Source organism: Aegilops tauschii, chromosome 1 (assembly GCF_002575655.3).
Source record: "Aegilops tauschii subsp. strangulata cultivar AL8/78 chromosome 1, Aet v6.0, whole genome shotgun sequence".
Classification (NCBI taxonomy): Eukaryota; Viridiplantae; Streptophyta; class Magnoliopsida; order Poales; family Poaceae; genus Aegilops; species Aegilops tauschii.
Window position 1 is genome coordinate 472326566 of NC_053035.3, and position 20423 is coordinate 472346988.

The 20423-nt window shown below is 49.4% G+C and overlaps 3 protein-coding genes across 6 annotated transcripts; 2 read left to right on the forward strand and 1 right to left on the reverse strand.

Annotated features, from left to right (window-relative positions):
- Positions 1-701: 701 nt before the first annotated feature.
- LOC109773627 (NADPH-dependent aldehyde reductase-like protein, chloroplastic) lies at positions 702-1898 on the forward strand. Its single transcript, XM_020332333.4, has one exon. The coding sequence runs from the start codon at positions 848-850 to the stop codon at positions 1661-1663; it is 816 nt and encodes a 271-aa protein (XP_020187922.1). The 5' UTR covers positions 702-847; the 3' UTR covers positions 1664-1898.
- Positions 1899-1938: 40 nt separating this feature from the next.
- On the reverse strand, positions 1939-2997 carry LOC109773639 (putative cyclin-dependent kinase F-2). The gene has a single exon (XM_020332343.4). It carries the CDS (start codon positions 2995-2997, stop codon positions 1939-1941), a length of 1059 nt encoding a protein of 352 aa, XP_020187932.1.
- Positions 2998-6448: 3451 nt separating this feature from the next.
- Positions 6449-14244, forward strand: LOC109773600 (oligopeptide transporter 7). Of its 4 annotated transcripts, none has more exons than XM_020332304.4 (7): positions 6449-6597; positions 6715-7190; positions 7282-7379; positions 11798-12367; positions 12460-12715; positions 12817-12999; positions 13125-14244. In XM_020332304.4, the coding sequence occupies exons 1-7, from the start codon at positions 6519-6521 to the stop codon at positions 13740-13742; spliced, it is 2280 nt and encodes a 759-aa protein (XP_020187893.1). In that variant the 5' UTR covers positions 6449-6518; the 3' UTR covers positions 13743-14244. The 4 variants fall into 4 exon arrangements, with proteins under 4 accessions (XP_020187893.1, XP_020187887.1, XP_020187898.3 ...); XM_020332298.4 differs by having other exon boundaries at positions 6459-6621; XM_020332309.4 differs by having other exon boundaries at positions 6481-6621; positions 6720-7190.
- Positions 14245-20423: the final 6179 nt, after the last annotated feature.

Sequence of the window (20423 nt, forward strand, 5' to 3'; positions counted from 1 at the left end):
AAAAAGAATAGATGTGAATGTTTCTCTAAAAGTTCATTTACAAGCTACTCATCCATGTATATAAATGGACACTATATAGAGCCATTTTTTTGCGGGATGTTTAGTGGCATCTATTTCGTGCTTATTGCTATCCATTTCTGAAAATTAATATCATTCTTTTTATTCCATCTCACAGCAAATCATCACTATATGTGCTCAAATGCTAAAATGTGGTATATATGCACTGAAATGTTGAAATATGCATGCTGAAATGTTGTGTATATATGCATATATGTTGAAAAATACATGATGAAACGTGAAATAGGTAACATGGCCGAGATGGGCATTTTTACCCGCGGGTATTACCCGCACCCGATCGGGTATGAGTATGGGAACAGATTGAAACGCGAGTTACGGGACCTGAACCCGGCGGGTGCCATGCTGACGCGCGCGATAGGCCGAGCATTCGGCTGGCGTGTGGATTGTGAACGTTTTCCTTGAATCAAAGTGTACATGAAAGGTTTACTTCGTGCAAACGGAGGCTCAACTATCTTAGGAGAAGTAACAAGTGTAGCCTTTCAGAGTCGAGACTGTATTTCAGTTGTCGCCAGGGAAGTTGCCAAATAAATAATCATCACGAGAGTTCCACACTATGCAACGCAATGCATGCATGGTCACCCCGTCGTTACCACTCGTGCTCTGGACCACCCGTGGCTGGGCTGCAACCACAAGATACATGGATAGATGCAGACGTCGTGCAGCTGACAGCGAGAAACGACGTGGAGCGCGCGCCCGCCGCACACGAGAAGCCCACGCGCGCACCACCAGTAGATAACGCACGCGCTGAGCGCAAGACACCAAGATCCAAATGTCTGCTGCCGCTGACACAGCTGCGGCCGCGGCCGTCGCCGCCGTCGCCGGCTCGTCGGGTCCCGCGGCGTTGCCGCTCGGCGGGCGCGTGGCCATCGTGACCGGCGCGTCGCGCGGCATCGGACGGGCCATCGCGGCCCACCTCTCGTCCCTCGGCGCGAGCGTCGTCCTGGGCTACGCGGCCAGCGCAGCCGAGGCCGACGCGCTCGCCGCGGAGCTCCCGCGCGCCGTGGCCGTGAGGGCCGACGTGTCCGAGGAGGCCGGCGCGCGCTCCCTCTTCGACGCCGCCGAGTCGGCCTTCGGCTGCGCGGCGCCGCACATCCTGGTCGCCAACGCCGGCGTGCTCGACGACAAGTACCCGTCCCTCGCCGACACCGCCACGGCGGACTTCGACCGCGTGCTCGCCGTGAACGCGCGCGGCGCGTTCCTCTGCCTCCGCGAGGCTGCCAACCGGCTGCCCCGCGGCGGCGGCGGCCGGATCGTGGCCGTGACGTCGTCCGTGGTCGGGTCGAACCCGACGGGGTACTCCGCCTACACGGCGTCCAAGGCGGCCGTGGAGGCGATGGTGCGGACGATGGCCAAGGAGCTCAAGGGCACGCGCGTCACGGCCAACTGCGTGGCTCCGGGGGCCACGGCCACGGACATGTTCTTCGCCGGGAAGAGCGACGAGACCGTGAGGCGGACCGCGGAGACGAACCCCATGGAGCGGCTCGGGGAGGCCGGCGACATCGCACCGGTGGTCGGCTTCCTCTGCACCGACGCCGCCGAGTGGGTCAATGGGCAAGTCATCCGGGTCAACGGCGGGTACGTCTGATAATCTGTTGGCTGGCGTGCCATGCCATGCGAAATGCGTCTGGATGTTGCAGAAAACTGGACAAATAAATCTTGTGGGAATTTGTGCTTAGCATAAGAGCAAGAAACCACACTAAAAATGGATCAAATGCCGTTGTAGATTGTGTACACAGGAAAACTACTGCTTGCTTATCTCACACCTCATACAGACTCATTCATACAATTCATATACAATTAATATTTGCATTTCTAGTTTACATGAATCAGACGCCGTTGTAGATTGTGCTGTTTCACCGGTCAGCTCCTTGTAGCTCTCGGGTTGGCTTCCTTGAACCACCGATGCTTGAGCGCCTGCTCTGCCGTGAGCCTCTTCTCCGGGTTGCATCGTAGAAGACCGCTCAAGACCTCGAAACCAGCCTCCGACAATGTCGGCGGGCCTTTGATCCTGGCCTCAGCGGGACATGGGAACTTGTTGCGCAGAAAGCTTTCTGGTTGGCATCCCCTGGGCAAACGGCGCCCGTCGTATCCCGACCACTCTTTGATGTCAGCCATGCCAAGAAGGGCCAAGATCTCGCTGAGGTGCTCCGTGTCTGACCTCCCATGAAAAGGGTGCTTGCCGGCGAGGAGCTCGGCCATCATGACGCCAAGAGCCCAAGAGTCGACATGCTCATCATAATCCGTGCATCCGAGGAGAAGCTCCGGCGCGCGGTATCCCCGTGTCCCGACGGGGTTGGAGTAAGGCGGCCCATCGGCCATGCTGCACGATAACCCCAGGTCGCAGATCTTGAGGTTCCCACGGCCGTCGACAAGCACGTTCTCCGGCTTGAGGTCGCGGTGCATGAGGCCGAGACGATTCATCCTCCGTGCGCCGGCGCAAAGCTGCCTCATGAGCAGGCGAACCTCCAGCTCGGTGTGTCTCCTCCCGAAGCGGACATGCTTGATGACGTGTCTGAGAGTTGGCCCCACAAACTCCATGGCGAGGAAGGCCTCGCCGCGGAGGTGGCCGGAGGCGCGCGGCTGCACGATGGATGGGTGGCCGCTGCACGCCTCGAGGGCGCTGACCTCGCTCGCGAAGTCGGAGAGGTAGCGGTCGACGTCGCGGCCGTGAGCGCCGTTCGTCCGCAGGCACTTCATCGCCGCGATCTCTCCCGTGCGCCGGTCCCTCACGCGGTAGACGACGCCGAATGTCCCGGTGCCGAGCACCTCGAGGCGGTGGTAGCGGCTGGCTGTTGGGGAGTTGGAGTCGTTGCTAGTGGCCGCTGCTCCTTGATTCTTGCGCGCTGCTGGTGTGGCCGTGACGGCGTGGTCTAGGGCAGCCACGCCCATGCCCGGCGGCGTTGAGGTGGACCATCCCATGTTTCGGCGAGAAAAATCGTGGAGATGGATCGGCAAAAGCTAGGTAGACGGAGGTAGGGAGAGATTGGTTTTGGTTTCTGATCTCACAAGGCCGTATGCGTATGCCAATGTATATGTAGATGGAGAGCGCGTACGCTAGTCTGCATTCCACCTACGACTCGGTTATGGAATTCGATTCAAACTCGGTTTTATTTGAGAAGGCTTATTATGCAGGTGCATGTTAATTGGGTTTAGGCACCAGCAGCGTGAGGGAGGCGTACCATGCACCCAGCCAGCCGGCAATTACACGTACGTAGCGCGCGCGTGTACATTATACGTGCGAATTCTATTCAAACTCGGACAGATAGGGACCGGCTGAACTATCAGAGCAATCAAGGAGGCCATTGCCCTCCTTCAGCTTCCGCGTAAGGCAGCCGCTATGTTACCTGGTTATGGCTCGAGACCACCTGATGATGCTACTGTAAAAATCACGACGGATGATGCACTGAACTTTGCCGAGGGGCGGGGCGGTGCAGGTGGTGTCGCACGTTCCTCTTCGGCTTTGATAGGTTCTTGGTGCAAGCCATATATGGGGATTTCAGACCCCCTGATCTGGGCCCGTAGGGTCCTGTTTGGGTCCTTGCGGGTCGACTCCGGTGCGACCGCGACGCCCTCCGTATGGGAAGGCAGGGGAGCGGCTTGGACTGGGACAGTGACGCCGGCGGCATGCCAGCTGCTGCGTGAAGGCGGGAGCTGTCCGGGCCTTTGAGGGCCCCGCCGGGCCTGTGGGGCCACGGGCTCGGTAGGCTCCTGCTATGGCGTCCGGTCGGCTACCATCGTGGACGGTGGAGGTGGGGCCCTCCCGTATGCCGACGGTGCTGCTGCACTAGTCCCAGCTCCTCTTCTTCGTTGTGCAGGCCATCTTTGCGGTGCTGTGGTGAGACAGCGTGGGAAGCTTCGTGTCCGTGTTGGCGCTGGGTGGTGGTCGGTTTGGTGGCGAGCTCCGAAGTGCCTGAGGTAGAGGATGGGATCGGGAGAAATCCCTGTTGGTTTGGCCGACACCGACGCGATGGCGCTTGAGGGTGCCGCCAGACCTTCCTGGAGGGCGTCGGGGCTACCCTTCCTCTCTCCTCGCCGCGTACCGGGGGAAACCCTTGGCAACAGCCTCGTCATCATTGCGTTCCTTCTTGGAGGTGTTGATTGGTACCGGCGCTTCGGAGTCTCGGAGCTTGGTGGGATCTCCGGTGGACGCAGCGGCCGCGAGGCTTCGTCGTTTTTGTCGATCCGCCGTTATCGGCATTTGTTTCTTTTCCTTTTCTTTTTCTTTTTTTTTGGGCGTGCTTGTGCTGCTTCCGCCCCAGCACCTATCGTTGGATGTATCGGATGGTTGCTTTGGAATACAAAGCGGGGGAAACCCTTTTTCTCCCATAATAGGTCAGCAAACTTACCGGCGCATCTCTGTGCTAAGCATGCTTGCATTCTGAATGTGACCGAATGTTGGATGGATGTAACTCCTAGCTTCCTAGTGATCAGCCTTATGGCTGACTGTCCTAGGAATGCTCTCATATGAATAAAAGCTTTCTGAATTGCCCGAAAAAAAAGGGACCGGCTGAACTCGTGCTTCCTTGGAACGGTATGTGCGTGTTAATGAAGTTAGGCTTAGCTTGAGCCTAAGCCTAAATAGGCTTGAGCTAATTAGGGTCTTATACAAAGGTTAGTTCCATCTCCATGCGCCCAGATGTACCGCCGCATCGATTGTGCAACGCACGGATGCGCACCAGTTGTGAGGCGGACGCATGTCACGTTTACTCCACGATGGCAAAATTGACGTACGCACGGCCTCAACTAGACTACTCCTTTTCAACACCGCAAGCTCGACTAAAACAAAAAACACTCAAAGCGGCCGGCCTATGCATGCCATAATGTGTGTGCGCGTCTCGTGCGGCATATGCATGCATGGACCGGTGCACTCCGTGATTAGCAAAAAAGGAGCATTCAACCAGATTCAATTACCTTACAGCATCCACAGCGGGTTGCCCAAACCCGTCTCGAACGCCTGGTAAAACCCGACTCAGACGAGCGCCTCAAACGTTCGAGCTGATCGGCACCCCTCATATCCAGTCCGCAACATCGGAGCCGACAGGTCTACCTCATCATAAATTGCACCAAAATCACCCCCTCGATCTAACGGATCCATTTGCTCTCTCCTCTCTTCTTCCTTCTCCGCGTCGGACGTCTCGCAGCTCCGCCGCCATCCTTACTTTTTTTAGAACAAAGGCTTGTGAAGAGCCTGGCTTTGAATTAACAAAACCATCAACCGGTCAGGAGTTACAACACGCACCCAAATTACAACGGCCAAACTGGTACAATGGGGAACACTAAGAGCAAACCCGAACTACAGCCTCCATAAAGCAGCCAATGAAACGAAAATAAAGATCTAGAGGCCAAGCACTCCACACTAGGATCATAGGAATCAAGGACGAAGCAGCAGAGCTGGACATTGCCACCATCGAAAATGGACTTTGCTCGAAGCGTGCCGGTGACGTGGAATCTCCAGGATCGAAATGGTTCTGATGCCAAATGTGAACTACTTTCTCTAGTAATCATTCAAACGAGTTCATCACCGTGGATCTATCCTCCCACACATGTCGGTAGCCACAGTGTCTTGGCCGAGGCCACCTACTTCTATTCTAATTCACAACTAACCACATACACATGTATTTGAATGAGACTATTACATCCCGATTAACGGGCCCGGTCTGGGCCTGCAAGCCACTGGGGAAGAATGTGATGACGAGTGAGCCTAGGCCTTGGACCATGAGTTGAATCTTCGCCTTCGCGCTCGCCGTCTTGATCTTCAGTAACAAAACAGCTGACAAAAATAAAAGGAAACCATTGGAGATCCCGTAGAACGAAGTAGTTGCACACGCGCGGGTGGCAACCTTTCACTGCTTGAGATCCTGGTTTTGTGGGCCTTCAAACACAATGTCTGCTCAGACAAGTAACATCCACCTTTGTTGCATTTCAAAATTTGAACTTTCACTTCTTTTAAGGATCATTAATTAAGCCAATTATCTGAAAACCCACCTATAATAAAATTGAGAAAATTTCATTTCTCTCCCTAACTCGAACCCACACCTGACATTTACTTGCCCCTAATATGCTCATAATATGGAACGGAGGGAGTACATGTTGTTATGGGTGTGGGCGCTTAAAAATCTGCCCAAAGTCAAATTGTGGATTTGAACATTTTACAAAATAAAATAATATGTTAATAGCAAAGAACCTTATCGAAAGTTATCTTCCCAACAACTACACTTATGTGGTCCATTGATCCTTGATAAGCGTGCCATGTGATCCTTGGTACTCCACTGGGGGAGTAATAGTGAGAAGTGTCGCCATCAGCTATGGGGACTCGGGGAGCTTTCAGATATCAATATCTTATAATTTTCTCTCTTTTTTTTTGCAAAAATTCCCAGCCAAAAGGAACAAAAGCGACAAGCTTCCATAGAGCATAATTACAAGTCCCAACACTCCTAACCATGGCCTCCTCCTCCCACCAAGAAGAACTGCATGAACAAGGCCAGGAAGACGAAGAAGGGGAAGACCACGACCAGCATGGTGACCAAATCACCGCCCCACTTCGTAAGCCGGCCGAGCCACAAAATCGTCGGCTCAGTCGTTTACTGGGCGTGGACTGGCAAGACGATGGCTGACGTTGCTTAACTTCCCGTGCAGTGCAGCCATCAAGTTCGCCCGAGGAAGGAGAAGAATGGGAGGAGGCGGAGAACTCGCCGGTGGAGCAGGTGGCGCTGACGGTGCCGGTGGGAGACGACCCGTCGACGCCGGTGCTGACGTTCCGGATGTGGGTGCTCGGCGCGACCGCCTGCGTGGCGCTCTCCTTCCTCAACACCTTCTTCGGGTACCGCAAGGAGCCGCTGGAGATCACGGCCATCTCGGCGCAGGTCGCCGTGGTGCCGCTGGGCCGGCTCATGGCCGCGGCGCTGCCCGAGCGCGCCTTCTTCCGGGGCCGGCGGTGGGAGTTCACGCTCAACCCGGGGCCGTTCAACGTCAAGGAGCACGTGCTCATCACCATCTTCGCCAACGCCGGCGCCGGCAGCGTCTTCGCCATCAACCTCGTCACGGTCCTCCGGGTCTTCTACGGCAAGCCCATCTCCTTCTTGGTCTCCCTCCTCGTCGTCCTCACCAGCCAGGTTCGTAGTACTTCATAGCTGATATTCAAGGTGCCTTCAGTGGTGGAGTGGAGCATGAATGAAGCGGTACTCGGCTCGGCCATGCATGTAGGTGCTGGGGTTCGGGTGGGCGGGCATATTCCGGCGGTATCTCGTGGAGCCGGCGGCGATGTGGTGGCCGTCCAACCTTGTGCAGGTCTCCCTCTTCAGGTATCTCTGAATCTGCCATAAATTAATACCCAATAATAGATACTCCGATTAATATTATACTCCACAGTTTTCAATCAATGTCAGATTAGTAGCACTCCATTATATTACGGGATTCAATCAATGTTATCAAAGCAGCATAGTAGTACGTACTGTTGCATCATTATTCAATAAAAAGTGGAGTGGTGCACATACAGTATTATTGCTGTTTGCAAGGATATACTCCTAATTTCTTAGTATAGTATCACAGTTTCCAATCAATGTTATTGCTGTTTGCAAGGATATAATTTCTTGTAAGTACGGTACCAGTGCGCCTAGCTAGATCAGCCACTGTACTACTAGTGTGGTAGCAGCATCATGCCTCACGAATTGTTGTAGTAGTAGCTAATGAATGTGTGGTCACGGAGTCATCGCGGTCTTGAATGTTAGGTAGCGGTGGCAGTGGTACCAAAAACAGAATGGTTAAAGCAAGGGAAGGCCCAAGTTGCACGTCGGCATGGAAGCTGCGCTGAATAGTAGTATTACTGTGTGAACATTCGTTTCTACTATAGACGTTACTCCAAGAGCAAAACTGGACAGAAACCGATTACCGATTCAAGAATAAAACCATTGCGGCGCTGGCTGGGGCAGCACCGGAGGGCTCTGGCATGTCACCATTTATCTGTCCCAATCCACGGCCATGGTCCTCAAATGTATAGCTGGCCAAATGGGCCGGGCCAACCAGGCCGGCCCGTGAGCACGCCCGGCACGGCCTGCCATGGGCCAGGCACGACATGAGCTAAACGGGCCGGGCCTAGCACACGGCACGCCCTGGGCCGTGCTTGGGCTGCTAGGCGGAGCACGCGGGCCGGCACGACACGGCCCGATTATCCTTTTTAATTTTTTTATAAATCTCTATATGGCCCAACAGGTAAAATAGGCTAAAAATGCCCAGTGCGCGAAATAGCAGGCAGACTAGTGGGCTTGGCGTGCCAGTGGGCCGGCTCGATTAGCAGCTGGGCCGTGCCTGGGCTGCAGCACGCGGGCCGGCACGGCACGGCCCGTCCTGTATAATAATCGTGCCTCGGCGGGCCGGGCCGGGCCAGGCACGATTAGAATGGGCCGTGTCGTGCCGGGCCGGGCCGGCCCGTTTGGCCAACTATGCTCAAATGTCTGCCCCAAATTCCTACAACGTAGATCAACATGCAGCATATAAAACATTGTAGATATAGATAGGGGATTAAGTTACAATCTGGTCCAAAAGAGCCGCCGGAGTTCATCACTCAAGTTACTCAACTAAAACAGTTTGATTAAAAGTAATTAAACAAAGAGAGCTGTCGGAGTTCACCACTTCCTCGCCGGCCGCTTCCCCTTGAGGTCTCGGGAGCGCGGGTTGTCCTCGCGTAGGCGTTGACGGCAAGCGGAGCGTCATCATTGGTGGCGTCGTTGTCCAAGGAGGAGGAAATGATACTGCCATGCAATCGGTGTCACTGGCACGCTCCCTCGCGAGCCATGCGGCTTTCTCTGGCGCACGGGGAGGGGTAGGTGTCGGGCGCCACTGGTCGCCCTGGCGCCAGACCGGGAAAGGCACGGACGGACCTAGTTGTGTGGCCACAGGCCGGCACGGAGCTGTAGCTGCCCAGCCGGGCCGCCGGGGAGGAGGAGCCTGCGCCCGAGCCCATCCACGAGAGGCAAAGGGAAATGCGGAGCGTGAGATCCTAGTTGCCCGGCACAGATGAGCTCGAGGAGTCCCTCACAAGCATCGGCTGGCCGATCTCGTCGAAATCGCTGTCGGATCTGTTCCCAGCCTGGCGAAGTGGAGGGTAGAGGAGATGATGGTGGAGTTGAGAGGTCGAGAGAGTGAGGTTTGACAAGGTTTGGGAATCCGGGGTGGGGTATTTGTGGGGACATGAGCCGCGACAGTGTGGGCGAGAATGGGCTGGTGCGACGTGGCGGCGATGTCCAGGGGCATCCGGTCCACCCCATATCACACTTTATTTGTGCCAATCCACAGCCATGGTCCTCAAATGTCTGCCCCAAATCCCTACAAAAGCGTGCAGATCGACATGCAACATATAAAATAAAACATTGTAATCTGACATAGATAGGGGATTAAGTTACAATCTGGTCCGAAAGAGCCGCCGGAGTTCATCACTTAACTAAAACACTTTGATTAAAAGTAATTAATAAGAGAGAGCCGTCGGAGTTCACCACTTCCTCGCCGGTCGCTTCCCCTTGAGGTCTCGGGAGCGCGGGTTGTCCTCGATGGGCGGAGCGTCATCATTGGTGGTGTCGTTGTCCTAGGAGGAGGAGATGATACTGCCATGCAATCGGTGGCACGGGCATGCTCCCTCGCGAGCCATGCGGCTTTCTCCGGTGCAAGGGAGGGGCAGGTGTCGGGCGCCACTGTTCGCCCTGCCGCCTTACCGAGAAAGGCACAGATGGACCAAGTTGTGCGGCCACAGGCTGACACAGAGTTGTAGCTGCCCACCCGGGCCACCGGGGAGGAGGCAAGGGGCAATGCGGAGCGTGAGATCCTAGTTGCCCGACGCAGGCGAGCTCGAGGAGTCCATCACCAGCGTCGGCCGGTCGATCTCGTCGGAATCGCTATCGGATCTGTTCCCGACCATGGTGGAGGGGGGGTAGAGGAGGGGGAGGAGACGATAGTGGAGTTGAGAGGTCGAGAGAGTGAGGTTTGACAAGGGTTTGGGGACATGGGTTGCGACAGTGTGGGTGAGAATGGGCTGGTGCGACGTGGCGGCGATGTCTAGGGGCATTCGGTCCACCCCATATCGCCCCAATATGGGCTGGGTATGGGATGTGCCAGGCAGTCTTGACGTTTAGCCAGCGTTTGCCATGTCCGGTTGGTTGGTGTTTCGCTATCGGGTAGTGACCGGGCATGCCGCTTGGGCAATTGAAGTGGATATGGGGGCTCCGGTTGTAGATGGTCTTACATCAGCGCATGTCGGCATGTGCAAATTACACAAGACAGAACCGGAAGGGTGTTCAATTATCCTGAGTACTCCCTCCGTCCCATAATGTAAGACGTTGGACGGAGGGAGTAAATAAGAAGACCGCCAATCAGCCACCAGGTATTAGCTCTGAATCCGCGATAATTTAATACCCAGTAACAAATACTCCTATAACATCAAACAGAGTGTCACAGTTTTTAATGTTATCAGAGTAGCATCATATACTGTTGCATCCTTATTCAATAAAGGGGTGCATGTTATTGCAGTTTGCGAGCATATAATTTCTTAGATCAGCCAGCTCTACAGTGTCGTAGCATCATGCTTGACGAATTGTTCTAGCTAATCATTGTGTGGTAGCGGGTGGTCATGGAGTCGTCGCAGCCTTGAATGTTAGGTAGTGTTAGTGGTACCACAAGCAGAATGATTGCAAGCGGCCAAGTTGCACGTCGCCATGGAAGCTCGCTGAATAGTATCACTGTGTGAACATTCGATTCTATCACTTTCCTGTCACTTAGACACTGACATGAAATTAACGCTGTCACAGAAAGTAGATGTCAACATAATATTGCCTTACAAAACTTCTGCATTGAGCTACCAAAATGGACAGAAATCAATTACCTATTCGATAATAAAACCATTGCGGAGCTTTGTTGGGGCTAAACCGGGCCATGGCCCGCCCAGGTTTTTCACAATTTTTAGTGTAAGAAGATCATTGAAACAAGGCGTAATAAGGTAAATATTAGTATCTTCCCAGTAACTTTTTTGTTAACATATCGGATGAAAATTCAATGAGAACAAAAGCTATTGAGTATTCACAAATGTCTAAAAAAAAATGTGATCTTGTTTAGTCTGGCCCGCCCAACTTTTTCTTTCAAGCTCCGCCAATGGTTCTGGCAACTCTAATATCAATCAGTGCAGGTGCAAATTGCACAAGACAGAACCAGAAGGGTGTCCAGTTATCCTGAGTAAATAAGAAGACCGCCGATCAGCCTCCATGTAAAAGAAAGAAAGTTAAAAAGAAAAACAGAATAATCTATTACCACTTCCAAGATTCTGTGAAGCTCACTACAATAATTTTACCAAGGGGCAAAAATAGGAAGTTAGAACGCAAGTCAGGATTAGATTGCAGTAAATCCAAAGATTCAATTACCTACTGTATTTTTATGACCAAAATGCAGCCTTGTGCTTTTACCAGTTCCGCCTGAACTGAGGCCCACAATTCGTAAATGCATGGATAAATTTGTGACTTCAGAAATTAGCAAGCACCCTCATCAAAACAGAAACCTTACATGTTTATCAAGATAGTCGTAAATACCGCCTCGGAAAAATTCAGCACTTTGTCAGCAAATTTTTTACAGTTTGTTGAAATGAAACTTCTACCAACTAATAAGAAAATAGAATGAGTACTACTGATGTGTTTATGAACAAGTAACTTACAGATTCATGAATCATGATACATATGCTGATCAGGGCACTTCATGAGAAGGAACGAAGGCGCAAAGGCGGCATGACGCGCACTCAATTCTTCATGGTGGCATTCGCGTGCAGTTTTGCCTACTACATCTTCCCAGGCTACCTGTTTGAGATGCTCACTTCCATTTCCTGGATCTGTTGGATCTTCCCCGCCTCTGTAGTCGCTCAACAGCTTGGCTCAGGCCTCCACGGCCTTGGCATAGGTGCAATTGGGCTTGACTGGTCATCCATCTCCTCGTACCTCGGAAGCCCTCTCGCTAGCCCCTTGTTTGCCACTGCCAACATTGCCGTGGGCTTCTTCATCTACATTTATCTAGTCACGCCCATCGCCTACTGGTTCAACGTCTACGAGGCGCGGAACTTCCCCATCTTTTCAGATGGTCTCTTTACGGCGACTGGTCAGAAATACAACATCTCTAGTATTGTGGATTCCGAGTTCCACTTCGATGCAAATGCCTATGAGAAGAATGGGCCACTATACATAAGCACATTCTTTGCTGTCAGCTATGGTCTTGGTTTTGCTTGCCTGACTGCAACGATTGTCCATGTTATCCTTTTCCATGGAAGGTACGTAATTTCACTATCTGCTTCCTTTGTCCTTTGAGCAAAAGTAGCTAGATATGCGACTAAACTTGCAATGTGTACTTGTGTCCGTCCAGTGAAATTTGGCAGTTAAGCAAATCAGCTTTCCAGGATAGAAAGATGGATGTACACACAAAGCTTATGAGGAGATACAGGCAGGTCCCTGAATGGTGGTTCATTTGCATCCTTGTTGCCAGTGCTGCAATCACCGTGTTCACTTGTGAGTACTACATTGAGCAACTTCAGTTACCCTGGTGGGGGATACTGCTTGCATGTGCCCTTTCCATTTTCTACACCCTTCCAATTGGAATCATCACAGCAACAACCAACCAGGTATGGATCCAAACTTGAACACACATGGATCCTATATGTCCTGCAGCTCTAGCTAGGAGCAGCTAGCAGTTTAGCTATTTATTTTTATATCATATTGACAGACTCCAGGTTTGAATATCATCACGGAGTACATCATGGGTTACTTATATCCTGGACGACCTGTTGCAAACATGTGTTTCAAGGTATATGGCCACGTTGCCCCTCGTCAAGCTCTAGCATTTCTGCAAGATTTTAAGTTGGGCCACTACATGAAGATTCCCCCAAGGACCATGTTTATGGCTCAGGTCAGCTACTACACTAGTCACATGAACAACGACCGTTACTTGTCCAAGATAATCACATTTATATTTTCCCCATTGTATCAATTGTACGTGTCCCTAGCTAAAAGTGAAGTTATTGAAAATAACAGGTTGTAGGCACTTTGATATCAGCATTTGTGTACCTTGGAACAGCATGGTGGATGATGGACACAATCCCCAATATGTGCAACACCGAGCTCCTCCCAGCAGGCAGCACTTGGACCTGCCCTTACGATCATTTATTCTACGATGCATCAGTCATATGGGGCCTTATCAGCCCACGCAGAATATTCGGTGATTTGGGAACTTACTCTGCTGTGAACTGGTTCTTTTTGGGCGGTGCCATTGCTCCCCTCCTTGTCTGGCTTGCACACAAGGCATTCCCAGGCCAAAAATGGATCTTACTTGTCAATATGCCTGTGCTGCTTGGTGGAATCAGTCATATGCCTCCTGCCACTGCAGTAAACTACACGGCGTGGATATGCGTTGCATTTTTGTCAGGTTATGTGGTCTATAAGTACCGACATAACTGGTGGAAGAGACACAATTACCTTCTTTCAGGTGCCCTTGATGCTGGTTTGGCATTCATGGCTGTCTTGATATATTTATGCCTGGAACTAGATAACATCACTTTGAACTGGTGGGGCAATGTCTCAGATGGATGTCCTCTGGCTTCTTGCCCCACTGCAAAGGGTATAATTGTACATGGTTGTCCGGTGCATAATTGAGAATATTCTCATGCATCCACGGCAGGCCTGAGGATAAAATTGAGAGCAAGAAAAGATGAATGAGGGCTCCAGGGATGAGAGATTTTGCATGGTATTCTCCTTTGTATATAAAGATTTAGAGCATTCACTAAAGGTCTGCATTTAGAAAGAATAAAGAAGAAATTGCTTTCAGGTGCCCTTGATGCTGCTTTGGCTTTAATGGTCGTCTCAATCTATTTATACATAGGAATAGAGAACATCAGTTTAGATTGGTGGGGAAATGGTTTGGATGGCGTCTTGCCCCACTGCAAAGGCATAACTATAGAAGAATACCCGGCATGGTGGGGGATAAAAAACTGAATTGTCTTAACGATCTGTTTGGATGTCTGTATTGGGGGGCTCCGTATTGAATTGGTTGTAATACCAAATCAGCAATGAAACTGTCATGGGCATGAATACAAATTAATTGTTTAGATGTTCACTGAATTGGCCGATCGAGTCTTAGTGAGGCTTTAATGCCAAATCTTGTTTGGATGGCAAACTTTGTAATTGCGTAGTAACATCAGTATGAAGATGATGCATTGCACATTTCACTTGCTAAAAGCCAGGTACCCAAATTCGAATAATTCGAGCAGAAAACATTGCCTTGCACAATTATTCAGACAAACAAAAACAAAATTGGATACAGGTAGAAGGCTGCAATTTGCATCAGAAAAATCAACTGTTCTACGGCAAATATTAAAATCTATCACTTCCAATTATTATCTACTTCCTCCGTTCCTAAATATAAGTTTTTTTAGACATTTCAAATGGACTACAACATACAGATGTATGTAGACATATTTTAGAGTGTAGATTCACTCATTTTGCTGGATGTAGTCACTTGTTGGAATCTCTAAAAAGACTTATACTTGGGAATGGAGGGAGTAGATATGAGGTATGTAGCAGTGCATTCAGTTCAGGGTGATAGCAGAATGTGCACCACTGATGATGAGGTAACCAGTGGCGTGGGGGCTCAATGTTAACGGTGTGAAGAAAAAGGCACTAACTCTCAGTTTTTTAGTTCAAATAAGGTTTAAATTTTGATGTGAGGCTAGGCTGAATATGAGTAATTTTTTCCCAATTTTGGAGGGGGGGCTCGAGCCTATGGAAGCACCCCCCTCCCCCTACATTCACCACTGGAGGTAACGATAATACAGTTCTGCAAGCTTGCTGTATGAGTCTCGCCTTTTATAACAAAACCATACGCCTTGGATGCAAAATACGAGAAATGCAACCATAATACCATGAAATTGGTTTACTTGTTGCCATCATATATAACTGGGTAATAAACTGGAGTTGTCAATTTTATGCAATAATTTCTTCATCTTCATGTCTGACTGCCAAAAGAAAGTGTAAGCTATGAGTGACCAACTATATGTACAGAGAGAGTATTTAAGGGAAATCAGAACTCAACACCAAGGGTATAGAACTTCAGAAAATTATACTCCCTCCGTCCGGAAATACTTGTCGGATCCATTCCTCCGACAGGTATTTCCGGACGGAGGGAGTAGTTCCCACGTTCACAGGTAAGAAAATTAACTGAGGCAACGACACTATAACCTGTGGCATAGCTACTTACTCTGCAGAGATCCATCAATGCATCCGCTCTGAACTTTTGCTCCTGAACCAATGCTGGGCAGAGGACGAACGGGAGGCCGGGAAGGGGAAGAAGGGGCAGATAAGGAGATGGGGATCCGGCGGCAGTGCACAGCCGGAGGAGATGGGACCCGGCGTCGGGGAGGGCCGCTACGGCCAGAGGAGATGGGATCCGGCGGCGGGCATGCAGGGCCAGGGAGTGCCGCGGCGGCCAGAGGAGAAGATTTGTTTTTCTTTTTTCTTTTTTGGAGGGCCAGAGGAGGAGATGGGAGTCAATTCCAACGAAATCGGACCGGGGAAACTCCGTAACTAGACGCTTAGGAAGGTGCTTAGAAAAATAAATTAAGCTTTTTTTAAATACCGGTGCCTATTTCTACAGGAGAGACACTTAATCAAGTGTCTGTTCTGTACAAATAAGTACCGGTGCTTTAGAAAAGTCTGGTTTATTTCTTCAAGCACCTTGGATTGTACAAGGCCTAACGAAGTATCTATTTTCTGTTTTGCGTTTTGTCTTTCAATTTTTTTCTGCTTTTCTCATTTTTGGTTCTTTTTTTTCATGCTCGTTTTTGTTTTGCATTTTCCTTTTTTCTTTCATTTTTATTTTGCGAACATCTTTCCAAATTCATGAATATATTTTTTGAAATCGTGAAGATTTTTTAAATTTGTGAACAATTTGTGAAATTGCGGAATATTGTTTGAAATTATTCAACATTTGTCCGAATCGGCAAACATTTTTAGAACCAATATTTCTTGAAATCTGGAAATATTTTTCAAAATTCATGATTTTTTTTGACAATTTTTTTGAAAATGCATGAACATTTTTCGAATCAACGGACATTTTTTGAATCAATGAAATTTTTGTAATTCAAGACTTTTATTCTCTTAGTGAACAATTTTTATTATTTTAGTGAACATTTTTTAAAAGATCATGAATATTTTTTAATGTACCCGAACATATTTTTAGTACCACGAACATTTTTCAAAATCTTGAACATTTTTTGAATATGCGATCATTTTGAAAACAATCCACAAAATTTTTATAATTTCGTGAACATTTTTTGAATCCAAACATTTTTTTGTTTGTTTTGATGAAATAGTATTGGATGAAAGTATGAAACATACGTGATAGAAATGTATGAATGAGAGAGAAAGAAACTATCATGAGCAGGAAAAAATGCAGCGAATGAGCGGGAGTTGGGCCAACCCATGTAATGATGCCAGACTCCCCCATGTTGTGTGTTTCATCGTCTTTTGACGCGCAGGTCGCCAAATAGGAGGACCCTCCATAACATGGAAGGGGAGAGCGCGTAATAGCGAATTCACTTATGTATTTGGGCCCATTTCCATTCGACGTTTTGGTGCGCATCAAATTCGACGTTTTGGTGTCCAATATAGGAGTCCAGTACAGACATAAAGAGCATGAAAAGATTGTAGGGATGAAAATTTTCACTGTTTCATGGCATTCAAATGTAAAAAAATATTTAAAGCTTTCAAATATCAAGGCGAAGGGATTTAAAGGTCTAAATGCATGGCATAAAGAAGAAAGAAGAGGATGCAGCTAGGCTTCATTGAATGTTCTGTGGAAGAGGGCACACGGGAACAAGCGCGAGGCGTAGAGTTAATAGCATAAAACTACCATAGTTGGGGTTAGGTTTTCAAAAGACTACCTTTTTTTTAACCTAACATGGTTTTTATTCGCTGTTTAAAAGAACTACCATGTTGCATTGATTATTGTGTTGGTTAACTTTAATCGCGATTATGACAGATCGGGTCCACACGTTAGACCTGATGTGGCATACAACTTAGAGGTGTTTATTTGATCGTATGTTTGGCATTATGACAAGATGGGCTCACATGTCATCATTAACACTCTTCTCTCTCAAGCTTATTTCATCGCAAGCATTTCATCAAATAGTACACATGCGCACATCTGCCGGAGTCGGAACAGTGCAAGTCGAGGCGTGCTCGACGACGACAGCCACAATCATGTCCACCACAACAAGGGCCATGCTCATGCCAGCGTGGCCAGCAAGGCCAAGGCGCAGCCGGCACGTGACGGCAGTGCCTGGTGGCAGTCAAAGCATGCCTTCGAGCTCCGTTGCGTGGACCACTAGCTCCCAGGCCGGTGGTTCAGGATAAGCATGACCGGCGGTGGAGGTTGGCGAGGTATCACGGGTGAATGGCAAGGGCAGTGGTACGACCTCAGCCTGGCACGAGAGGAAGGCCGAGGTCGTCCATGGCGGCGTTAGTGAGATGGGAGAGAAAGGGGGAGGGGGTGAGAGGGAAAAGATAAGAGGCTGAGCGGAGGGGCACCAAGTTAGCAACGCCCACGAGGCCATGCTAGTTTTTATTATACCACCTTTATATACCTATTATTTTTGGACCAACTGTTGGGGAACGTAGTAATTTCAAAAAAATTCCTACGCACACGCAAGATCATGGTGATGCATAGCAACGAGAGGGGAGAGTGTTGTCTGCGTACCCTCGTAGATCGTAAGCGGAAGCGTTATAACAACGCGGTAGATGTAGTCGTACGTCTTCAGGATCGACCGATCCTCAGCACCGAACGTACGGCACCTCCGCGTTCAGCACACGTTCAGCTCGGTGACGTCCCACGAACTCACGATCCAGTAGAGCTTCCGGGAAGAGCTTCGTCAGCACGACGATGTGGTGACAGTGATGACGATGATACCGACGCAGGGCTTCGCCTAAGCACCGCTACGATATGACCGAGGTGGATTATGGTGGAGGGGGGGCCCTCACACGGCTAAGAGATCAATGATCAATTGTTGTGTCTTGGGGTGCACCCCTGCCCCCGTATATAAAGGAGCTAGGGGGAGGCGGCCGGCCAAGGACGAGGGCGCGCCAAGGGGGGAGTCCTACTCCCACCGGGGGTAGGACTCCTTCTTTCCTAGTAGGAGTAGGAGAAGGGGGAAGGGAAGGAGAGAGGAGGAAGGAAAGGGGGGCGCCGCCCCCCCTCCTTGTCCAATTCGGACTAGAGGGGGATGGGGCACGCGGCCTGCCCTGGCCGCCCCTCCTCTTCTCCACTAAGGCCCAATAGGCCCATTACACTCCCCGGGGGGTTCCGGTAACCCCCCGGTACTCCGGTATATGTCTGAAACCTCCTGAAACACTTTCGGTGTCCGAACATAGTCGTCCAATATATCGATCTTTACGTCTCGACCATTTCGAGACTCCTTGTCATGTCTGTGATCATATCCGGGACTCCGAACTACCTTCGGTACATCAAAACACAAAAAATCATAATACCGATCGTCACAGAACTTTAAGCGTGCGGACCCTACGGGTTCGAGAACTATGTAGACATGACCGAGACATGTCTCCGGTCAATAACCAATAGCGGAACCTGGATGCTCATATCGGTTCCTACATATTCTACGAAGATCTTTATCGGTCAAACCGCATAACAGCATACGTTGTTCCCTTTGTCATCGGTATGTTACTTGCCCGAGATTCGATTGTCGGTATCTCAATACCTAGCTCAATCTCGTTACCGGCAAGTCTCTTTACTCGTTCGGTAATGCATCATCCCGCAACTAACTCATTAGTCACATTGCTTGCAAGGCTTATTGTGATGTGCATTACCGAGAGGGCCCAGAGATAGCTCTCCAACAATCGGAGTGACAAATCCTAATATCGATCTATGCCAACTCAACAAACACCATCGGAGACACCTGTAGAGCACCTTTATAATCACCCAGTTATGTTGTGACGTTTGGTAGCACACAAAGTGTTCTTCCGGTATTCGGGAGTTGCATAATCTCATAGTCACAGGAACATGTATAAGTCATGGAGAAAGCAATAGCAGTAAACTAAACGATCAAGTGCTAAGCTAACGGAATGGGTCAAGTCAATCACATCATTCTCCTAATGATGTGATCCCGTTAATCAAATGACAACTCATGTCCATGGCTAGGAAACTCAACCATCTTTGATTAACGAGCTAGTCAAGTAGAGGCATACTAGTGACACTATGTTTGTCTATGTATTCACACATGTATTATGTTTCCGGTTAATACAATTCTAGCATGAATAATAAACATTCATCATGATATGAGGAAATAAATAATAACTTTATTATTGCCTCTAGGGCATATTTCCTTCAGTCTCCCATTTGCACTAGAGTCAATAATCTAGATTACACAGTAATGATTCTAACACCCATGGAGTCTTGGTGTTGATCATGTTTTGCTCATGGAAGAGGCTTAGTCAACGGGTCTGCAACATTCAGATCCGTATGTATCTTTCCAATCTCTATGTCTCCCACCTGTACTTGATCCCGAATGGAATTGAAGCGTCTCTTGATGTGCTTGGTTCTCTTGTGAAATCTGGATTCCTTTGCCAAGGCAATTGCACCAGTATTGTCACAAAAGATTTTCATTGGACTCGATGCACTAGGTATGACACCTAGATCGGATATGAACTCCTTCATTCAGACTCCTTCATTTGCTGCTTCTCAAGCAGTTATGTACTCGGCTTCACACGTAGATCCCGCCACGACCCTTTGTTTAGAACTGCACCAACTGACAGCTCCATCGTTCAATATAAACACGTATCCGGTTTGCGATTTAGAATCGTCCGGATCAGTGTCAAAGCTTGCATCGACGTAACCATTTACGATGAGCTCTTTCTCACCTCCATAAACGAGAAACATATCCTTAGTCCACTTTAGGTACTTCAGGATGTTCTTAACCGCTGTCCAGTGATCCACTCCTGGATTACTTTGGTACCTCCCTGCTAAACTAATAGCAAGGCACACATCAGGTCTGGTACACAGCATTGCATACATGATAGAGCCTATGGCTGAAGCATAGGGAACACTTTTCATTTTTTCTCTATCTTCTATAGTGGTCGAGCATTGAGTCTGACTCAACTTCACACCTTGTAACACAGGCAAGAACCCTTTCTTTGCTTGATCCATTTTGAACTTTTTCAAAACTTTGTCAAGGTATGTACTTTGTGAAAGTCCAATTAAGCGTCTTGATCTATCTCTATAGATCTTGATGCCCAATATGTAAGCAGCTTCACTGAGGTCTTTCATTG

Bases quoted from the DNA above. Each gene is read 5' to 3' on its own strand.
- LOC109773627 (XM_020332333.4), top strand. From the start codon at position 848: ATGTCTGCTGCCGCTGACACAGCTGCGGCCGCGGCCGTCGCCGCCGTC.
- LOC109773639 (XM_020332343.4), bottom strand. From the start codon at position 2,997: ATGGGATGGTCCACCTCAACGCCGCCGGGCATGGGCGTGGCTGCCCTA.
- LOC109773600 (XM_020332298.4), top strand. From the start codon at position 6,519: ATGGCCTCCTCCTCCCACCAAGAAGAACTGCATGAACAAGGCCAGGAA. The intron at 7,191-7,281 runs GTTCGTAGTACT...CCATGCATGTAG, and splicing joins TCGTCGTCCTCACCAGCCAG to GTGCTGGGGTTCGGGTGGGC. The intron at 13,000-13,124 runs GTCAGCTACTAC...TGAAAATAACAG, and splicing joins GGACCATGTTTATGGCTCAG to GTTGTAGGCACTTTGATATC.